Below are 17,566 nucleotides of genomic sequence, written 5' to 3' on the forward strand. Positions count from 1 at the left end.
CAATTTAGTAGGAGATCAAAAAAATCCCCTGGTGTTCTTTGTCCTTGTTTTCTTGTTCATTTCAAAGTAATAATTGAAAGGAAATGTAAGTGTCAGTTTTCATGTGTAATTATATTTTATTCTGTTGTCTGAATAAAATTATGATTAATTGTCTAAAATCTACAGAAGATCTTCTGAAAAATACATGTATTGGAACTTCTTGTTTGGCTAAGTTTGAATAACTACATATGTAGATAAATAAAGAAACCAAACTGTGAAAGATGTAACAGATGTCTTTCATAATATTATTACCAATTTACTACGTTTTTAGCTTAACAAACAATTCACTAAACATGTTTGTTTGAAGTTCCTTAATTGTCTGTATTTATTTAAAGGTAAATTTATATTTTGTATTTATAGCCATGACTAATTGAGAGAAAGAAATACTTACACATAAATGGTCATGAAAAGTTCAGATAAGGTTTATATTAACATCATGTGAATGTACATGCATAATATTTTTAACCCTATCAATGTAAAACAAAATAATGCAGAAACTAACCTTAAGTGGTTCTCATAAATCATGCTTATGAGAATCAGCTCAGTGAAAGTCCCTATTAAGTGGCATCGAGCACATTTTGTATACATGTGTGCCATGTACATGTAGATAACAGTTTCTTCCATTTTTGGTTAAGTTTATGCTAGAAGTTTCCTACAAATTCATATTTTCAAGTACTTAACTTTTTATGGAAGAAAACAATTGTCCTTTACTTATGCTAGTGTCATGCAAATGATAGGGAAATGTAGTTGTAAAGCTGGGCAACAATCAGGCAATCTGGCAAAGATCTTCACTGGTAGATAGAGCTTGGCAAAATATCAAATAATCAGGCAAAGTTTGTCACTGGTTGATAGAACTGGGCTAATTGTCAAACTATAAGAAACTCATATAGAGCTTATCAAACTACTTGGCAAGACAACTGGTATAAAATGTATGAAGAACTATGCAAATGAAAGGGTAGATACAACTGGGCAAACCAGTACTTGTGCATTTTTTCTCTCACACTTCAAATGAAATAATTTAGGAAGTCCAGGATCAAAATGCTGCTATTTTGTAGCTTATAGGAATACACTCCTTTAAATATTTTATTTGTTTGTTCAGGACTTAACATATTTTGAAAGATCACTGTAAACTTTTTAATAGACAGCATAAATAACAATCATTAAGTGATGTCATAAAGGTAGATAACCTATTTGTCATTGTCATAACAAGGTGAGCTCACCTATATAGTTTACCTTATCTGTACCTAAATAATTATAGTCCTTTTCTTTAAATGTGAAAAATGGTTATGTGCTTTTTTTCATGTAATTTTATACTTGTACATGGTAGACTGTGTAATCTATTACTCATTTAGGCTATGGTCTGTTGGTTCATCCTACATTTTGAAGATCAATACAAAGTCTGTTGCATAATGTTCTCACTGTTACAGCACTATAATGATATCCCCTGACCCACTCAATGAGCTTATGGTATATTGGAATTACAATATCTGTCCATCAGGCTGTACATCTGTCTGAATTTTCTTGAGGTTGACTCCTTTTAAATGGATTGATTTAAAATTTGGTATGCGGCTTTATATGGGGACATAGGTTGTAAGGTATTTGTTGACAGATATCAACGTCCTGATTGTGGGATGGCTGTACAAGTGAGGGTATACCTATTTTGTTGACTATACCAGTAAGTTTACACAATTTCTTTTGAAGAGATATGGTGACTTGGAATTTTGTTAAAATCATGTGACTGAAATGCAAGTGTCATGTCTAAAGCAAGTTTAGAGAAACAGGGAGAAGTGACTTCTCTCTCAGAGAGACAACAAGGAGAAGTTGGTATGGGTCAGGGAGAAGTGAAATTTTTTTTTGCAGCTACTCACATCATTTTCAATTTCTATTTTTTACAAATGTGACAGATGACAAAACATCTTTATAGTTTATTTGTGTACATGTATGTTTACACATGCAGCAAGCAGGCATGTCTTTATTTGTTGATGTACATCATTGAGTGTAAATTAGAAAAAAAAAGTTTTAGCAAAAAGGGTTTTAAGGACAGTTAGATGCAGACTGATTGTTTGACAGTGTATACATGAGATAGAGTTACTATAACTGTACCCTCAAGTCTTTTTATATATATATAAAGATGTGAAAAAATATCAATAAAATAACAGTCATCTTTTTTTAATTATATCAAATAATGAACAATATAAGTAACCTGTAGCAAATCTGATTCAAGTACTATAAATGTGCTAATGAAAAAATGAAGTACAAGTCCATGTAAAATTCAGACACTGCCAATGGTAAAGTGATTCAATCATGGTGTAGAAAAACCAAACAAACAATCAAGCTTTTTCAGTCTACATATGCTGTATTTATATGTAGTAAAAGCTCTTTCTGTATTCAGGTCTGTACTTTTGAGAAAGTCATACATTTACCTCCCACTATGATCAACTAAATCTAATCAAATCAAGAATGATAAATCTTGTGAAGTGCCAATTTCATACACAATCTATATAATTTTTTTTCAAAAGTGCAATAACCAAATAAAAAAACCTAAGACATTATATGATCACTTACAGTTTTTGAATATGAAATAGAAGTGAATTTAGTGGGTTTTTGACATGCATGGATTGCCTTTCTGATTTTTATAAAGACTGCTATTTAAGTACAATGTATATTATTTTTTTTCGTTTTTTTTTCTAAACTAACTGCATTCAGTAATTGAATGTAACAGTTTATAAGTTTCATGTATGAAATTCCTTCTTCAAGTTGTATTAAAAACAGAAAACCATCTACTTTCCATAATACATTAGATACTTGTGATAACATAAAAATCAGTCAAGTGGTGAATCAGAAAATACAACATATGTCAATAGAGACTGGTAAATGTATGTACAAGTCATTGAGGAACCCATCATATAAAGATTTCAAGCTGACTGACCTTTACATGTTGTTGATTATTTGTGAATCAGTGCTTCATGATCAATGTTTTTAATGGGACAAGTTCAGGAGATACTAGTATCATGATCAGTGTTACAGGAAACTATCAGTATATATAAGTTGTTTGTGATAAATTGATGATGATTTTGGGTTTTTAATGACCTTGAATACCAATACAGGCCTCTGAAGGTCAATGTTAGTGGGTAAGTAGAATCACCAAGTGTTGGTGGCAGAGCCCAGCCTTCATGGGTCTGAGAGCATTTCCCCACTCTAACTGTTTGGGAGAATGTCAACATGTAGAGTGAAGTGTGATAAATTATAAGTTAATTTGTATACTGGTATGTATATCCACCATTTGAACAAATATGTTGTCGTCTGCTGCAAGGCAATAGGAGGGACATGGTAATGGTATCAATTCCCCAGTCTATCTGTTCACTGTACTTTTACGATTCACTTTCTCTGGAACTTCTTTCATATACATGTACATATACACAGGAAAAATTGTAACATATATGGAAGAGTAATCAAGGGAATCAAGATTTGATATTGGAAACATATGTTTAGGACCATGTGAATATTCTTGTTATTCATGAATAAATCTGTTTGCCTTGAACATATGTTTTTCATGGTGGTCCTAAACATATGATAAACATATGTTTTTTCATGTGTTTTTCAAACATATGAAAAACAAATGTTGTGAATTTGTCCTATGTATGGTAGGATGAATTGTTATGAAGTGTTGATGACCATGCTCTAATGCTACTTTTTTCAACAAATTTTGAAAGAGTTATCGGACAGTTTGCAATATTTCTATGGATTTGACCTTCATCAGTGGCAGGGGACATAAACCAATCTTGGTTTGTCAGGATTTCGTCTCTTACTTTTTCTACGAAGCATGTAATGAACACAATACCCTTTTCAAAACCAGAAGAAATTAAAAAAAGAGAAAAAATTAAACACCCTAGAACGCAATGAAATTTATGGGCTGATAAAAAATTCCAAATGTGGATAATTTTTGGGGCACAGTTTCAAGCAAAAACAAAATTGATGTTTAAAAGGGTGTTATAGATTTACTCCTTAAATTATTTTTAAGTCCTGAAAATTTGGAAATTATTGTACCATGTGAAAATTGTGACCCAGGCTTGAATTCACAATGATAAAAACTTGCACATATAATTTTATGTATTAGTGCAGGAATTTTGCTCAAATCCTTAGATAAAATAATACAGTCACAAGTTTTGGCTGAAACTGCAAAATTACAATCATTAATGCATGCAATAATTACTAAATTCACTGTAATTTATTCTTCTTTTTTTAAAGATCATCTGAAGCAGACAGACCAGTTATGTCACCATTTAGCGCCAGTGTATCACAGATCACTACGACAACAACAGACTGTTACTAAAACATGTGCATGGTCTCCAGATAACTCTTACTTTGCTTGGCCAAGTGGTGGAGGGAAAGTTGAGCTGATACCCTATGACAACTTACAAGATAAAATGTAAGTATTAACTTGTAATGTTTAGTAAAAATATTAGTTTATAGAAAAGCATAGGACATTGTTCCTACCGGTGCATCTGGTCCATGCTCCCAGTTTTTAGTGGAGTCAGAGTTGCTCATTTACTTTTGTTACTTTGTGTTTATTATTTTAGTTACTTTATGTTCTTTGTTGTGTTTGTCAGTTTTCTATGTCTGATCTGTCCCTGGATTACATTCTTTTAATTTCCACTAGAATCTTGGTTCTCTAATTTCTAGTCTGTTTTGCCAAGATATGTAGGCATGTATACTTTAAGTCAAGGGTGTGAAATAAGACTTTTGAATTTACTTGCCATAAGTCTAAATGTTACTAGAAAAATTTTTGTTTTGGTTTACGGAACTGAAAAATGTCCTGAACCAGTTTACACTTAGCAAGAACAGCACCTTACCTGTATTGAAATTGAACACTGGTTTACTAATTCTGTAATTAGTACGGATTTTTACTGCAAATGATCCCATACTAATTGTGATTCTGCATAAAAAGCTCTACACATATATATTTATTGTGTAAAGAGTCACAAACTTCAAGATTATATTGCATTAGGGTAAAATTTTTTACTGGCATTTGTTCAAATTGTCATCGAAGTTTTTCACCAACTTTGTGTACAGTGTATTAAAAAATATTTAAAATATATTGAAATCTGTCTAAACCAAACCTTTTTTAAAGGGGGAAACAAGATATTGGAGGTATAATGAAACCAACTGTCTGCACTGAACCTCTTTTAGATTTAAGGATTTGTTTTCTATAGGCAGGTGTTAGGTTTGACTCAGGAAATCAATGATTATACCTCAGAAGATGTCTGTTTCAGAAGTGATTTCCATTTTGTTTTTCCAAAGTTATTTTTATTCACTATTTGACAAGAGTCGTGATCCTCGCGATAGACTACTGTTAATTAAGATATTTTGGTGACTGGTTATTTTGGTCATTTTCTATCAACATATGCATTTTTGGTGTTGGTGTGTTTATTTTTGGTGATATTGTTCATTATTGTTTTCCTATAAGTGGAAACAAACAATCCTTCATGTATGGTCCTAGAAGGAATCTAATGCTACCAGTGCCAAATGTATTTCTACCGTTTATCTTGAAACGAAGTGTCATTATTGTTTTATTACTCAATAATTTTTATATAACAATAAAAACATAAATGTAAAGAATATTTCACCGTAGAAACTGTTACATTTTTAACATCTACCAATACAAAGATATATGTTGGCTTTTTTCTAAATTTTGACATAGGTGATATGTTGGTGTGTTCAATTTGTGGCTCTTTCGAGAGAGGTGCCAAATAAAACAAAATAAAACTATGACCAAAATATCCCAATTTACCATAATAATGAGTTCCATCCAGTATACTTAAGCTTTGAGATGGTCTTTTTAGACTCTTACTTTACACTCAGAAATAATGGCCTTTTGGTTACTCGAATGTTATGAAATTTGAGGTTTCAAGAATAAAAATTTAAAGTATCACTGAAACCCAAACTACACATATTTTGAACCCCAAAAGTAGTCATATATGTGGCAAACAAAAATAATAGTCGTGTTTCCTGCTACCAGCCAGAAAAAATATGGGTTGGTAGGTCAGAAAATAATTTTATATTTAATTTTTTTTCTTTATCATTATTATACATGTGCTCTACAGCCTCAGACATAATGTCTTTAATCACTTATTACTCACTCCCTAAGTTACTTTTCTTTAAATTCATAATATTGCTTGTTTCAATTTATTTACAATACAATGGAAAGTAAACTGGTGGCCAACATGGCCATGGCGTGTTATCATACATTTAAATGCTGAAACCAGAAGATGTTAAAGACCCTGAAAATCTGAAAATAGAAGTTTGGAAATATGAATTTTTTAACAGTTTAAAAAAAAAAACTTTAGGGTCAGCAGCAAAAAAAAAGGGTAAATCATGTTTAAGTACTACTGTGTTTACAAATCAGGCAAATGGTATGTAAGGTATGGCACATGAGGAAAAAAAAAAACACTGAAATTTTATTGCATTATCAAAGTAAATACCTTATACCCTCCAGAAATAATCGTCATAGTGTTTGTAAAGGTCACAGATACTTCAGGATAATTTGAAATAGCTTTTGGGTTATTTTCTAAATGAATTAAATATTTTTTTTAGGCAAAAGAGACAGAATTGAGACAATTATGTGCCACAAAATGATATTATGTATCAGTGTTAAAGAGTTATGGGCATTTTTTACTTTTAAGAATAATTTAACATTGGCATAACTGTGGTCTGACTTTCAACTTACCTGGTCAAAAGGTCAATGTGAACACCTGCTATCACTTGGTGTCTGTTGTTTGTTAACTTAAAAAAGAATATATATTATTACTTTTAAAGTCTGCAAAGGTGGTAATTTATTGTTCAAAATAAAATAATTTTTTAATGTATTTTCATCTGAACATTTTTAAAACATATCTTCATGCCTAAGAAGCAATTAAGTAGCACTCCAGCTAAGAATCATGCAAAAAGTGATTTATGGGTGAAAAGCCTACATATTTTTATTTTTGATATTTTATTTGAATTGCCATAGTAAACAGAAATTAACATTCGGTTTTTCATATAACCCATGTTCTTAAGAGATATAAAATATATAGAATGCACTGTAGATTTCAAAAATAAGGGAAATAACTCTGTAAAAAACACTCAAATACAATAGAATAATCTCTTTGATTTTCAATGTTGATTATCTTCTAAGAGCAGAGAGAACGGAATGAATAATTACACATTTCATAATAGATACCTATGAAACAACTTATTAACAAAAATAAAAAATATGCAGCCTTTTTTGGGGTGTATCATATTTTTCAGATTTTGCATGATTGTTACAAAAACTAGTACTTAATACTGTTAAAGTATTAGCTTTTGCAGTTGCTAATTTACGCAGATTCTGTACAGTAATCATGTTCGCAGGGATCAATTTTTCACTGTTTTAACAAATGATTAGTGTTAAATAGTGTTAAAAAGCAATTTTGTGGTACTATTTTTTCATGATTTTCAATTCACCACAAAAAGAGTGAAAATTTGTACACCCCGAAAATTAATGCATTTATAGTATATGATTATGAAATAAAAAAAATAATGATCTGATGGGACACAAATTTTTCAAACAGGTACAGATAAATAAAATAATTAGAAAAAAATATTACAGCAATATAATTTTCTTCATTTCTTGTTATTCATTCCAGTGTATACAGTGAGAATGAGGTTATAGAAAACAATACTGCTAACGATATAACGATTCATCTGACAAAGCACGCAGAATGTCACATAGAACGAAGACCAACCAGGGTTCTGGATGGCATGGAGAATGTGTGGTCTGTGGCATTTGGGTCTGGATCCACAAAGGAGGACAATGCATTGATGTGGAAAAGGTTTAAGGTGGACAAGGGACTACTGCTAGCTACTGGGCACCAGAATGGGAAAATAAGAGTGTGGGACTGCTCCACTGGTATGTTCTTTATTTATACATTTGTAAATAAAGTTGTGGTTTGGTAACATTATGGATTCTTTTACAATCCATGTGAATTTTGAAGAATCAGTATCTTCTAAATAAATATTGACAAACTTCTTTGCTTCATCACATAGAAATATCATACTTTGGCTTCTTTTTGTTCTTAGTCATAGGGGGGTGTGTCAGGATCCCAGAGTTTATATTTGGATGATTGGTGAAATATGAACAGGAAGTCTCTTCAGTTACAACAGCTAAGACTAAGACGGAACATAGGATCATTAATATTTATCAACACTAGCTAATCTTAATGTATTTCCTAAAACATATGGATGAAGACCATTTAAGAAGAACATGTATTTACAAAGTACATGCATGTACTTTAAAAGAGAACTTCTAACCACCCATTTTTCGCAGTTTCTTTGATAAGTCTACTCTTTCACCCAGTTTTAAATTAATTTGTGAATGTTCCCCAAATGCATTATAATTTTCTATGATGATTATATTCACTATGGGTTAATTTTTGCTTAACAAGTCTTACCGCAAAAATAATGAAAAGAAAATTGCTGTCAAAATTTAACAGTTAACAGTACATATAACAAGAATAGGTATGGTGAATATGTCAAGGAGGCAACAACAAAATTCATGTTTCACAAACAAATTTGACAAGTCCTGTTAATTTCTGAATAGAGAGGATTCTATTGATACTGAAAAATGAAATAATGAATAGGTGTATCTGTTCTTTCTATACCCTGCACAGGGGTTTCATTATTTTTTGCAATGCAGGTACCTTTGGTTTTTTTTTGGTAGGAGGTACTATTCATCATTTTGTTTAATAAAAATATATGAAATTTTAAATTTTTAAATTCTGGAGGTACCTTTCAGTAGTTTAGAAGGGTAAAAGTACCTGGTATCGCCTCTTAATGTAAGGCCTGCCCCCCACCCCTCACCCCGGCTAGGTGTTATTTTATACCCTTTCAAAAGTTGCATGTCTGTCCGTCAGTTCATCCCCCGATGATTTCCAGATTATAACTTGAGAACGGATCTATGAATTTGTTTGAAACGTAGCACAGTTGTTCAGTAATGTAAAATACTGGCTAAGTTTGATTTTCAGCAATATCCAAACTGTAGTTTTCTAGATAAGCCATTTTGAAAATTTTACCATCACTTGGCAGGTTATCACTTGATGTTCCATTAATGCCCTATTTTTTTCATTTTTATTTATTTATTATACCTTTCTGCATAGTATCAGGGCTTAAAGAAGTGATCTATCAAAAAAGCGGCATTATTAGCATGTTCTTTGAATAATGTATTACGTGTCTCCATCCATCTGTCTCCTCATTTTTCTGCCCTTCTCTCCACATAAGAAACAAATTCTGTGCGCTATTTTTAAAAAAGAATCTGCATGTTTTTCCATTTTCTTGTATATAATCATATTTTGGTTACTCAGTGTAACAAGTTCATCAGCATTTAATTAATAAATTCAAGTTATAAACATTTAAACCATGAATTTTTATTTTCAGGCAAGCTTCTCTTATTGTTGAAAGACCACAAAGATATTGTAAAAAGTTTGGATTTTGCACCTGACGGAAGTCTAAATTTAGTATCAGGGTCAAGAGATGGAACAATAAAGTTTTGGGACTTAAATGATGACGGCAACATGAGGAAATCTGCTCGAGCCAATATAAAATGGGTTTATGCTGCAAAGTGGTCGCCAAAATGTGATTTTGTTGCCAGTGTTGGCAGTGACAAATCTGTAAGTCATCCTTCTATTTAATTAATATAGTTATGCACTAGAATTTTATTGTATGGATGAAACAATGCTATATATATGAGATTTTTGGCAAGGAGAGTACGCTACTCTTAAATTAGCTTTTTATCAAATTTGTATTATATTTTAGAAATTGCTCACTTAGTTTTTTAGTTATTCTGAAATTTCATTTAAGATAGCAATGATTTGTCAAATGTTCCCTGTATAAAATTTTTTATTATTCACACTGTTAAATCAGTTCAGTAATTTTACTCTTGAACTTTCTCCTACCAAAACATCACATCACTAATATGAATCTGCTGATCACAAATTCTAAAATTTTTGTTGAAAATAGCAGTTACTGGTGCCAAGATTTAAGATCTAACTTGTTGCAGGGAACAACTTTTGCGCATTTGTTAAATTCACGTGTTCTTCGGGCACTTGTGATTATATTTTGGTTATTCACTCCTTCATACATGTATTAGTTATCCTGTTATTTTTTTATGCATGTTGGCACACTTTATTGTCTGTACTATTTCAGGTGATACTCTGGGATATGTGCAAGAATTACAGTCCTTTTCATCTCCATGGACACTATCATGATGTTGTTGGTTGTTGTTTCTCACCAGATGGCGCTCTTCTAGCAACTGCATCATGTGATACAAGGGTTATTATCTGGGACACTTGTACTGGACAGTCATTGAAAGAGTTGTGGTGAGTTTTTGATCTTGCATGCCTTACGATTACAATATTAATTTTTTGATGGTATGGAATATTTTCTCTTCCTCATTAAAGAAAACAAACTTGAATTGAGGTAGAGTCAGTGGACCATTTTTACCAGGTTCCCATTGTTGCCACCCTCAATTATGACTAACAATATCATGTTTTCTTCCAAAATTCTGGAAATTGAAGAAGTAATAAGTATTTAGTAATGTAATTTAAAAATTTTGTTTTTTATTTCTCAATTTAGGAAAAAGTAACCCTGAACAACTGGTAAAACCAACAATTTGCTTACATACTACATTTGTACATTGTAACAAAGAAAAACAAATGGTCCTATCTTGTGATTTTAAGATCAGTTTATACCCTTGAATTATTTTATCACTGAGCTTGAGATTTCTTTGGAGTCATTACTTAAGTCATATTCATTGGACAAGTATTCTTCATTAATTTACTATAGGGGATTTTATTTAAAATAAATAAGTGTCGAAAATGGGACTCCCTAGCGTGTCTTTAAACACCCGTTTTAATAAATGTCATTTAACTCTGTACAATCTAACCAGTGATTTATGTTTGCTTCATTCAAATCAGCAATAAATATAATTTCCCATGAAGGCATATTTTGGTCAGTGTACAAAAATGCTTTTTTATGTTGTGAAAATGGTCTCCCGACTCAGAAGCCTTAAGAAATTTTAAAAGAGTTTTTGAAAAGGATTATGCTGAAATAAATTGTTAAATATACATATCTACGATTTGAATCTTATTCCGGCTGTGTTTTTTCTTGGATAATTTTTATGAACTTTTCCTTTGGTTTATTCAATTTTTTTCAGATATTATTTGAAGCTGTCTTCCTCAATTCATTTACAACTGCTACTTGGTAATTTACAAGTATTTATATATTTGTAGCCACATGTTTCCCCCTCCACGACCTATTTATGCTGCTGGGGCCAACGATTTCTACATCAGAGGAATCTCATTTCATCCACATGGTCACATGATCACCACCATCAATGATGACGGGTAAGTACACAAATGGTTGATCGATTCTTCTGTTTATATGTATATAGATTCTCCTTCGGTAACTAGTGGTTTAAATTATTTCTTTGCTTGAGCTTGATATGGTATATTAATATTTTCAACCTGCAAGCTTTAGCAAGCATGTTTAAATCACAACTTTATTACAGAAAGTGGAAAAAATAATTGAAATCAACAATAGACTGAAAGAGAATTGGTTTTTCCCATGGAATCTGAAGAAAACTTGAAAGATGTAAAATAATGGGAAAACTCGTGCAAAAATTTAATCACCTCCCTGACTCAAAATGGGAGACAGTGGAATCTTTAGTTCATTTTGTCCAATGGTCATATTAGTTGGTTACGTGAATATTTCTTTACTGAAAGACTGGCTTGGAGAAAAAAAATAATTAGTGAATTTAGAAGAAAGGCCATGGTAACTCTTTTATAGCAAAAAAGGTGTATTTAAGGCTGAAGATTTATGATATATCTATAGCTTCTATGAAGAATATGTGTACATGTATACAGAGGTATCTTGAAAACAAAAAAATGTTTTTCAAAACTTGCAAAAAATGATAGAATGACATTTAATTTTGATTTTATTTTCAGTTACGTCAGATGTTGGGTATTAGAAGATGAAGGAGAGGATCCAGCATTCATTACAGAACAACAGAATGCCGTGTATTGTGCTTTCTCTCCTAAAGGACATCGAATCTCTGTCGAGTATGTATACCGTTATTGCAAGTTTACATGAAACATTATGTAAACATTATACCATGTATTAAGTGGTACCTCATAAAGGGAAGTAACTGGATATATATATTTATGTGTTTTGGTGATTGGACATTATAATAAACAGAAAAGTGTTAAGTAAATATGAATATAAGGTTTCATTTCAGAACAGGTAAAGTATATTTTGAAAAAGAACCCAGTTTCTTGGACTATCGGAATCTATTTTCATTTGTAGAAATTTTAAATTTCAAACACTGGTCTGAGAAATTCATAGCACCAGTAGACATTTTTTATTGACCAAACTTTATAACAAACATGATGACTTTTCATTCAGAATTGTCAACTTTCCTTTCATCTGTGGCAACATCCCTTCAGCACCTGCGTATGGAATGTTCATATCACAACTCATACGTTATGCCAGAGCTTGTCGATACTACGCAGACTTTTTGTATTGCGCTAGAACTCAGACAAATTGGCTTCTGGAACAGGATTACGTTGCTACAAGATTGAAGTCATCAATACAGAAGTTTTATGGTCGTCATCATGAACTTGTGGATCGTTATGGTGTATCCATCTGCATCATGAAAACTGATTTATGCAACGGGTCATGGTTTTCCTTTCCTCATTTGTCTACCCGGGACTTTACTTTTTATGAGCAACTCGGCAGTTGTTTCTAGAAAAGCAGAGGACGCTTAGCCTACTGGTGCACTTGGTCCATACTCCCAGTTTTTAGTGGAGTCCGAGTTGCTCATTTGCTTTTGTTACTTTGTATGTATGGTTTTAGTTACTTTATGGTCTTTGTTGTATTTGTCTGTTTTCCATATCTGGTCTTTGTCCCTGGATTACATTCTTTTGATTACCGCTATAACCTTGGTTTCCTTGATTACTCTTACCTTTGATTTTGCACACTTGTCTTCAGTTTGAAATCTTGTCTTTGTACCATTTATTCTCACCTTTCTTTTAAGAGTACTAAAAATTATGACTGACTTTTGATTCATTTGGGATGAAAATAGTTATTTTTTATATTTATGGAATGCAAGCCATTTTAGCAAGTTTTTCAATGGGTCGTAATCCACCAACACATGGCAACCTGGTTGTTAATTTCTTTGGGGAAAGAAAAAACAGTATAAAACATTTTTCCAACTTGAAATATTTTCTCTTGGGTGAGTAGCTGAATGGTTTGAAATAATTTATTGAGAAGTATCCAAGTACTTAGATGTTCCAATTATTGGTAGTCAGATATTTCAATTTGAAGTCTACTGCTGTCCATTGCTTAAATTGGACAATAAACCAGTCTGTTGGGTTGGAGAGTTACTTCCCTTTGCTCAAAATTTTAGAAATGAAGTCAAAGTCGGTAATATGAAAAAAAGTCTTTTCAAACCATTTTTCTTCACATAAGGTTCATATAAGAAACTGAGTTCTGAGTGGTTATTATATATTACTGGAGAGAATTAAACATTTAGAATCTATCATCTATTTTGAATTAACAAACCATTTTATGTAGTTATTATGTTATGAATGTCAAAACATGTTTCATTGTCATTATAAAGCAGGATAGTATCCTGTGAAAAAATATGTTTATTGAAGTGAACAGTTTTCAAGGATTGTTTTTCATTTTAAGTATGAACTGTTTGGGAACAGACAGAGGAAAGGCTTAAGAAAAATTATTGTCTGTTTCCTTGTTAATCACGTCATTAATTATCATTCTGTGATGTGCTCTGTTGAATAGTGTATTCTTATATTACAGGTTAAATACTGACTTTGATATTTTAAAATAAACCTTGAGATCATGATTCAAATTCTGGTAAAAAATCTTATAAAAAGCATGTCTTTGATAAGTTTTGTATTCTATGTTCTCTCTTTCTTTTGACCTTTAAGGTCAAGGTCATATGCTATAATAGTTGTTTGTTCTGCAGACGGACCACTTAAGAAGGAGAGAAAAGGGCTGGGAGAAAGTGAAAAACCTTTCTTATCCAGCATCATGTTTACCTGTCTCGATTGTAGGTCAAGGTTGGTAAGAACCAGTTATGTCTGGTTCAATTCCTTACTGTAAAGTTTCATTTTTGAAATTGCATCATGGGTAATTTCACAGTGGTAAATCAAGATATCAAACTTTTTTTTGTTTCTGTTTATTAATGATAAACTTTTATATATATATATATAGTCAATGTTCTGTTTATTTTATGTTTCCTTAATTTAAGATTTCCATAACTTCAATTTTTGCTGCAAAATACTTCTGAAGATACAGTTTGGTTAGTTTTTTTGTTAAACATATGGTATAAGGTGTTATCGTTTTCACATCTTCTGCTCTGAAGACCAATTTTTGGTTTTCAAACAAAATACCCCTTTTGTCATTCAATTTTTCTTCTTGTCTCTTGGTAAATCCCATGAAATAATCCATGATGGTTCAATTTCTTAATGAAATCTCGGTACCTGTTGTGAAAATAAAGATATATAGGATGAAGTTCTAAGATGCAATACCACAAAAATCTGATAATTAAAAAAGTCTTAAGTACCGAAAATATTAGAAATATTTCAGAATATTTTGACTTTGCTTGTAAAAGATTTAATCTTTTTTTAAATCTATTTGCACAGCTTTGAAAAAAAACCCCAAAAAACATCTTATTTTAATATAGTTTCAAAATTTGCTTGTTTTCGTTTAAGCACAGACTTGTTGACTTTTTTTTTTTGTTTTTTTTTAGATCTTTAGCTAGTTACAGCTTTTGTTTTGAATTGATTGCAGTCCTTGTTTTAAATTCCCGTAATCTGGCACTGTATTTGTCCATCTTTATTCAGCTTTCACTCATAAAATAATCGTGTGGTGTGTGTCAGAAACTAAGAAACTTTATATATTATGGTATATTTCTCTGATTCTGTATCCATTCATATTTTTTTTCGACAGGGACAAAGATGGATTGGTGATATTCTACCAGACACCACCGAAAGTCGCTCGCCTACAGCATTTATGCCGTACTGCCATAAGAAACTGTGTGAAATCACCAAAGGTGGACTTCCTTCATTTACCATTCCGTATGAAGGAGTACTTGAAATATCACAGCTATCGCCAAAGCAGCTGAAGATGAAATACATAAATTTCTCTTTCGAGTGCTAATTTATGATTGTGAAGAACAATGCATACTGTTTTATTGAACATTATAATTTCCATTCTCAGTATTGTATGTGGCTTGTGTATCTCTACATGTAAATCTGTTACATTCATGTTAATACTGGTACAGTGTACATGTACTTTTGAATAGGGTGATAGAAAATAAAAATATACATGTACATTCAAGCAGTGCAGCATTTTAATAGAATAAATCTGAAGTATGTGTGATCCTGAAATGGAGTTCAGAAATAAAACCAAAATTGAAAGTACAGGTCACGTTTTTTAAGTTTTCCAGTAAAGTCTGATTTATTGTCAGAAGCAACTAAATAATGAAAATAATGCTCCAAAAAACATGCAGTAGTTATCATCCTCTCATTACATTTCTATAGAGGACTTTTTCAGCCGTCATTTGACTGTTTTACTTGTGTCTAGGTTTGTTATTCTTTGTCAATACAGTTGTGAGAATATCAGTCATTATATATCATTCTCATCGTATGAAAGGCAACTGCTTTACTTATATAATGTAAGATAATTGTTAAGTACCATTTTGTGTAAGAATCAGGCAATGAATGTCACATCATTTATCTCAATTTGGTCTTTTTGCCTCTAATATATTCAAATACACCTAGAAAACATCTGAATAGCTATTTAAATTTATCCTGAAGCATTGATGACATAGATGTTTTTTGACTGCTTATAAAAGAAAAAAGTTCTGGAAAATTTTCCTGCCATTTTTCCATAGTGCATTTCAATTAAATTTGACCTATCGATATCTTAAAAAGGCAAACTTTACACTTTGACAATATGCTGTTGATGTTATGAGATATAAATACTTGGATAATGCAATAAAATCTCTAATTTTTCTTTATGTGCCACACCTTATACACATTTTGCCTGATTCTTAGATGGAGAAGTACTTAAGTAAGACTTATTTTACACAAATACTCATCTCATCCCTAAAAGAATTTTCTCTATTTATGTTTAATGTAAATGCTGGTGATATTAATTTTTTTTGTGTCACTCAATCGTGGTTATCTCTAAATCATGTGCTAAATTACTGTAAATGTTGGTATGATTTTTTTTTCACAAACATTAAAGTGATTTCAATGGAATATTGTTAAATTATGCTAAATTTTTTAGAACATTTAGCTTGGTAGATAAAGTGTGATTTATTATGTAATAAACTGAATATGTATTTAACTTTTCGAGTTCTGGTTCAAGTTTTTCAAGTCTGAGAGGATAGAAATCTCATTTTATATTTTTTTTACAGCCAATATTCTAATTATAGTACACATTAAAACCAGTGGTGTGTGACAGTGTATTTATAATTGATAAGTTTGTTTGGCAATTGCAGATTTTTTTTGAATACACAAATAGAAAATGCAGTTGTGGTTTTATTGGTTGGAGAATTGTCTGAACAAAACCAAATTATGACACTTTTTGATATGAAAAAATGTCAGCGTTAATGACAATTTCTGCCCGGCTAATGAATGTAAAGTGTTAAATCGTACTAGTGTTTGTAATCTGGTTTGAGAAGAGAGAAAAAAATAAGTAAGTTGGTCCTATCATATACAGTATGAATGTAAATTGGTAGAAATAATTGGATAAGAAGTAAGTTTTTTAAATGATGGGTATGTGAGGTAATGAAAGTGATTTGTATGATTAAAGGGAAAATGAATGCATATGCTATTGATCTTTTTGAAGTAGAGTATTTTTTTTTAAATCTCGACTCTGGATTTTTTGTTGTTGAAACGGCTAGTTTTGCAGCACTAGTTATTAACTCATATAAAGTTCTACATCTTTGACTTACATTGCATGAAACAGCTTGTTTGAATTCCTTTTCATTTTCTTGTTTATATCCTTAAGAAATTGAGTATGATGTAATATTTTGTAAATATAATGTTGTGACTTATTGCAAATGTACATTTTAAATAAATGATAAAAAAAAACATTTTGTGTTTTTTTCTGATTTGTCGGAAGCAGAAATTGCTGTGGTATTCCAAGGTACAAGTATTGTCATATATTAAACATATCGAGGTAGAGGTTAGCATTACACAGTTTGAGATCAGTTTGACAATTTGAAATTTTCCCTAATGCCATGTGTATCATACAATTACAGGTACATGCATTAGTTTTTTCATCCCCCACCAAGTGAGAGGGAAAGTAAGCCATACTGTGCTTTAGTATGACAGGTTTGGCAGCATTCTTTTTTTTTAGTAAAGACGACACTTGCCAGATTAGATCACACATCTTCATTATTACTTGTTATAAAGGCCAATCA

At 31.3% G+C, this 17,566-nt stretch overlaps 1 protein-coding gene across 5 annotated transcripts in view; it reads left to right on the forward strand.

Annotated features, from left to right (window-relative positions):
- LOC148606950 (WD repeat and SOCS box-containing protein 1-like) overlaps positions 1-16,670 on the forward strand; it is a 30,020-nt gene extending 13,350 nt beyond the window's left edge. For 3 of the 5 annotated variants that reach the window (XM_088546469.1, XM_088546471.1, XM_088546470.1), the window contains 7 exons: positions 4,288-4,468; positions 7,704-7,966; positions 9,490-9,722; positions 10,258-10,430; positions 11,343-11,456; positions 12,057-12,170; positions 15,082-16,670. In XM_088546469.1, coding sequence (XP_088402595.1) covers positions 4,288-4,468; positions 7,704-7,966; positions 9,490-9,722; positions 10,258-10,430; positions 11,343-11,456; positions 12,057-12,170; positions 15,082-15,256 — 1,253 coding nt within the window. In that variant the 3' untranslated portion in view covers positions 15,257-16,670. Of the gene's footprint in view, positions 1-4,287; positions 4,469-7,703; positions 7,967-9,489; positions 9,723-10,257; positions 10,431-11,342; positions 11,457-12,056; positions 12,171-14,095; positions 14,190-15,081 lie in introns of all 5 variants that reach the window. The other 2 variants (XR_015915406.1, XR_015915407.1) reach the window with 1 other exon arrangement.
- The last annotated feature ends 896 nt before the right edge of the window (positions 16,671-17,566 follow it).

The sequence above is a fragment of the Perna viridis genome, chromosome 9 (assembly GCF_037379345.1).
Source record: "Perna viridis isolate PV_CMFRI_1.1 ecotype Kerala chromosome 9, ASM3737934v1, whole genome shotgun sequence".
Lineage (NCBI taxonomy): Eukaryota > Metazoa > Mollusca > Bivalvia > Mytilida > Mytilidae > Perna > Perna viridis.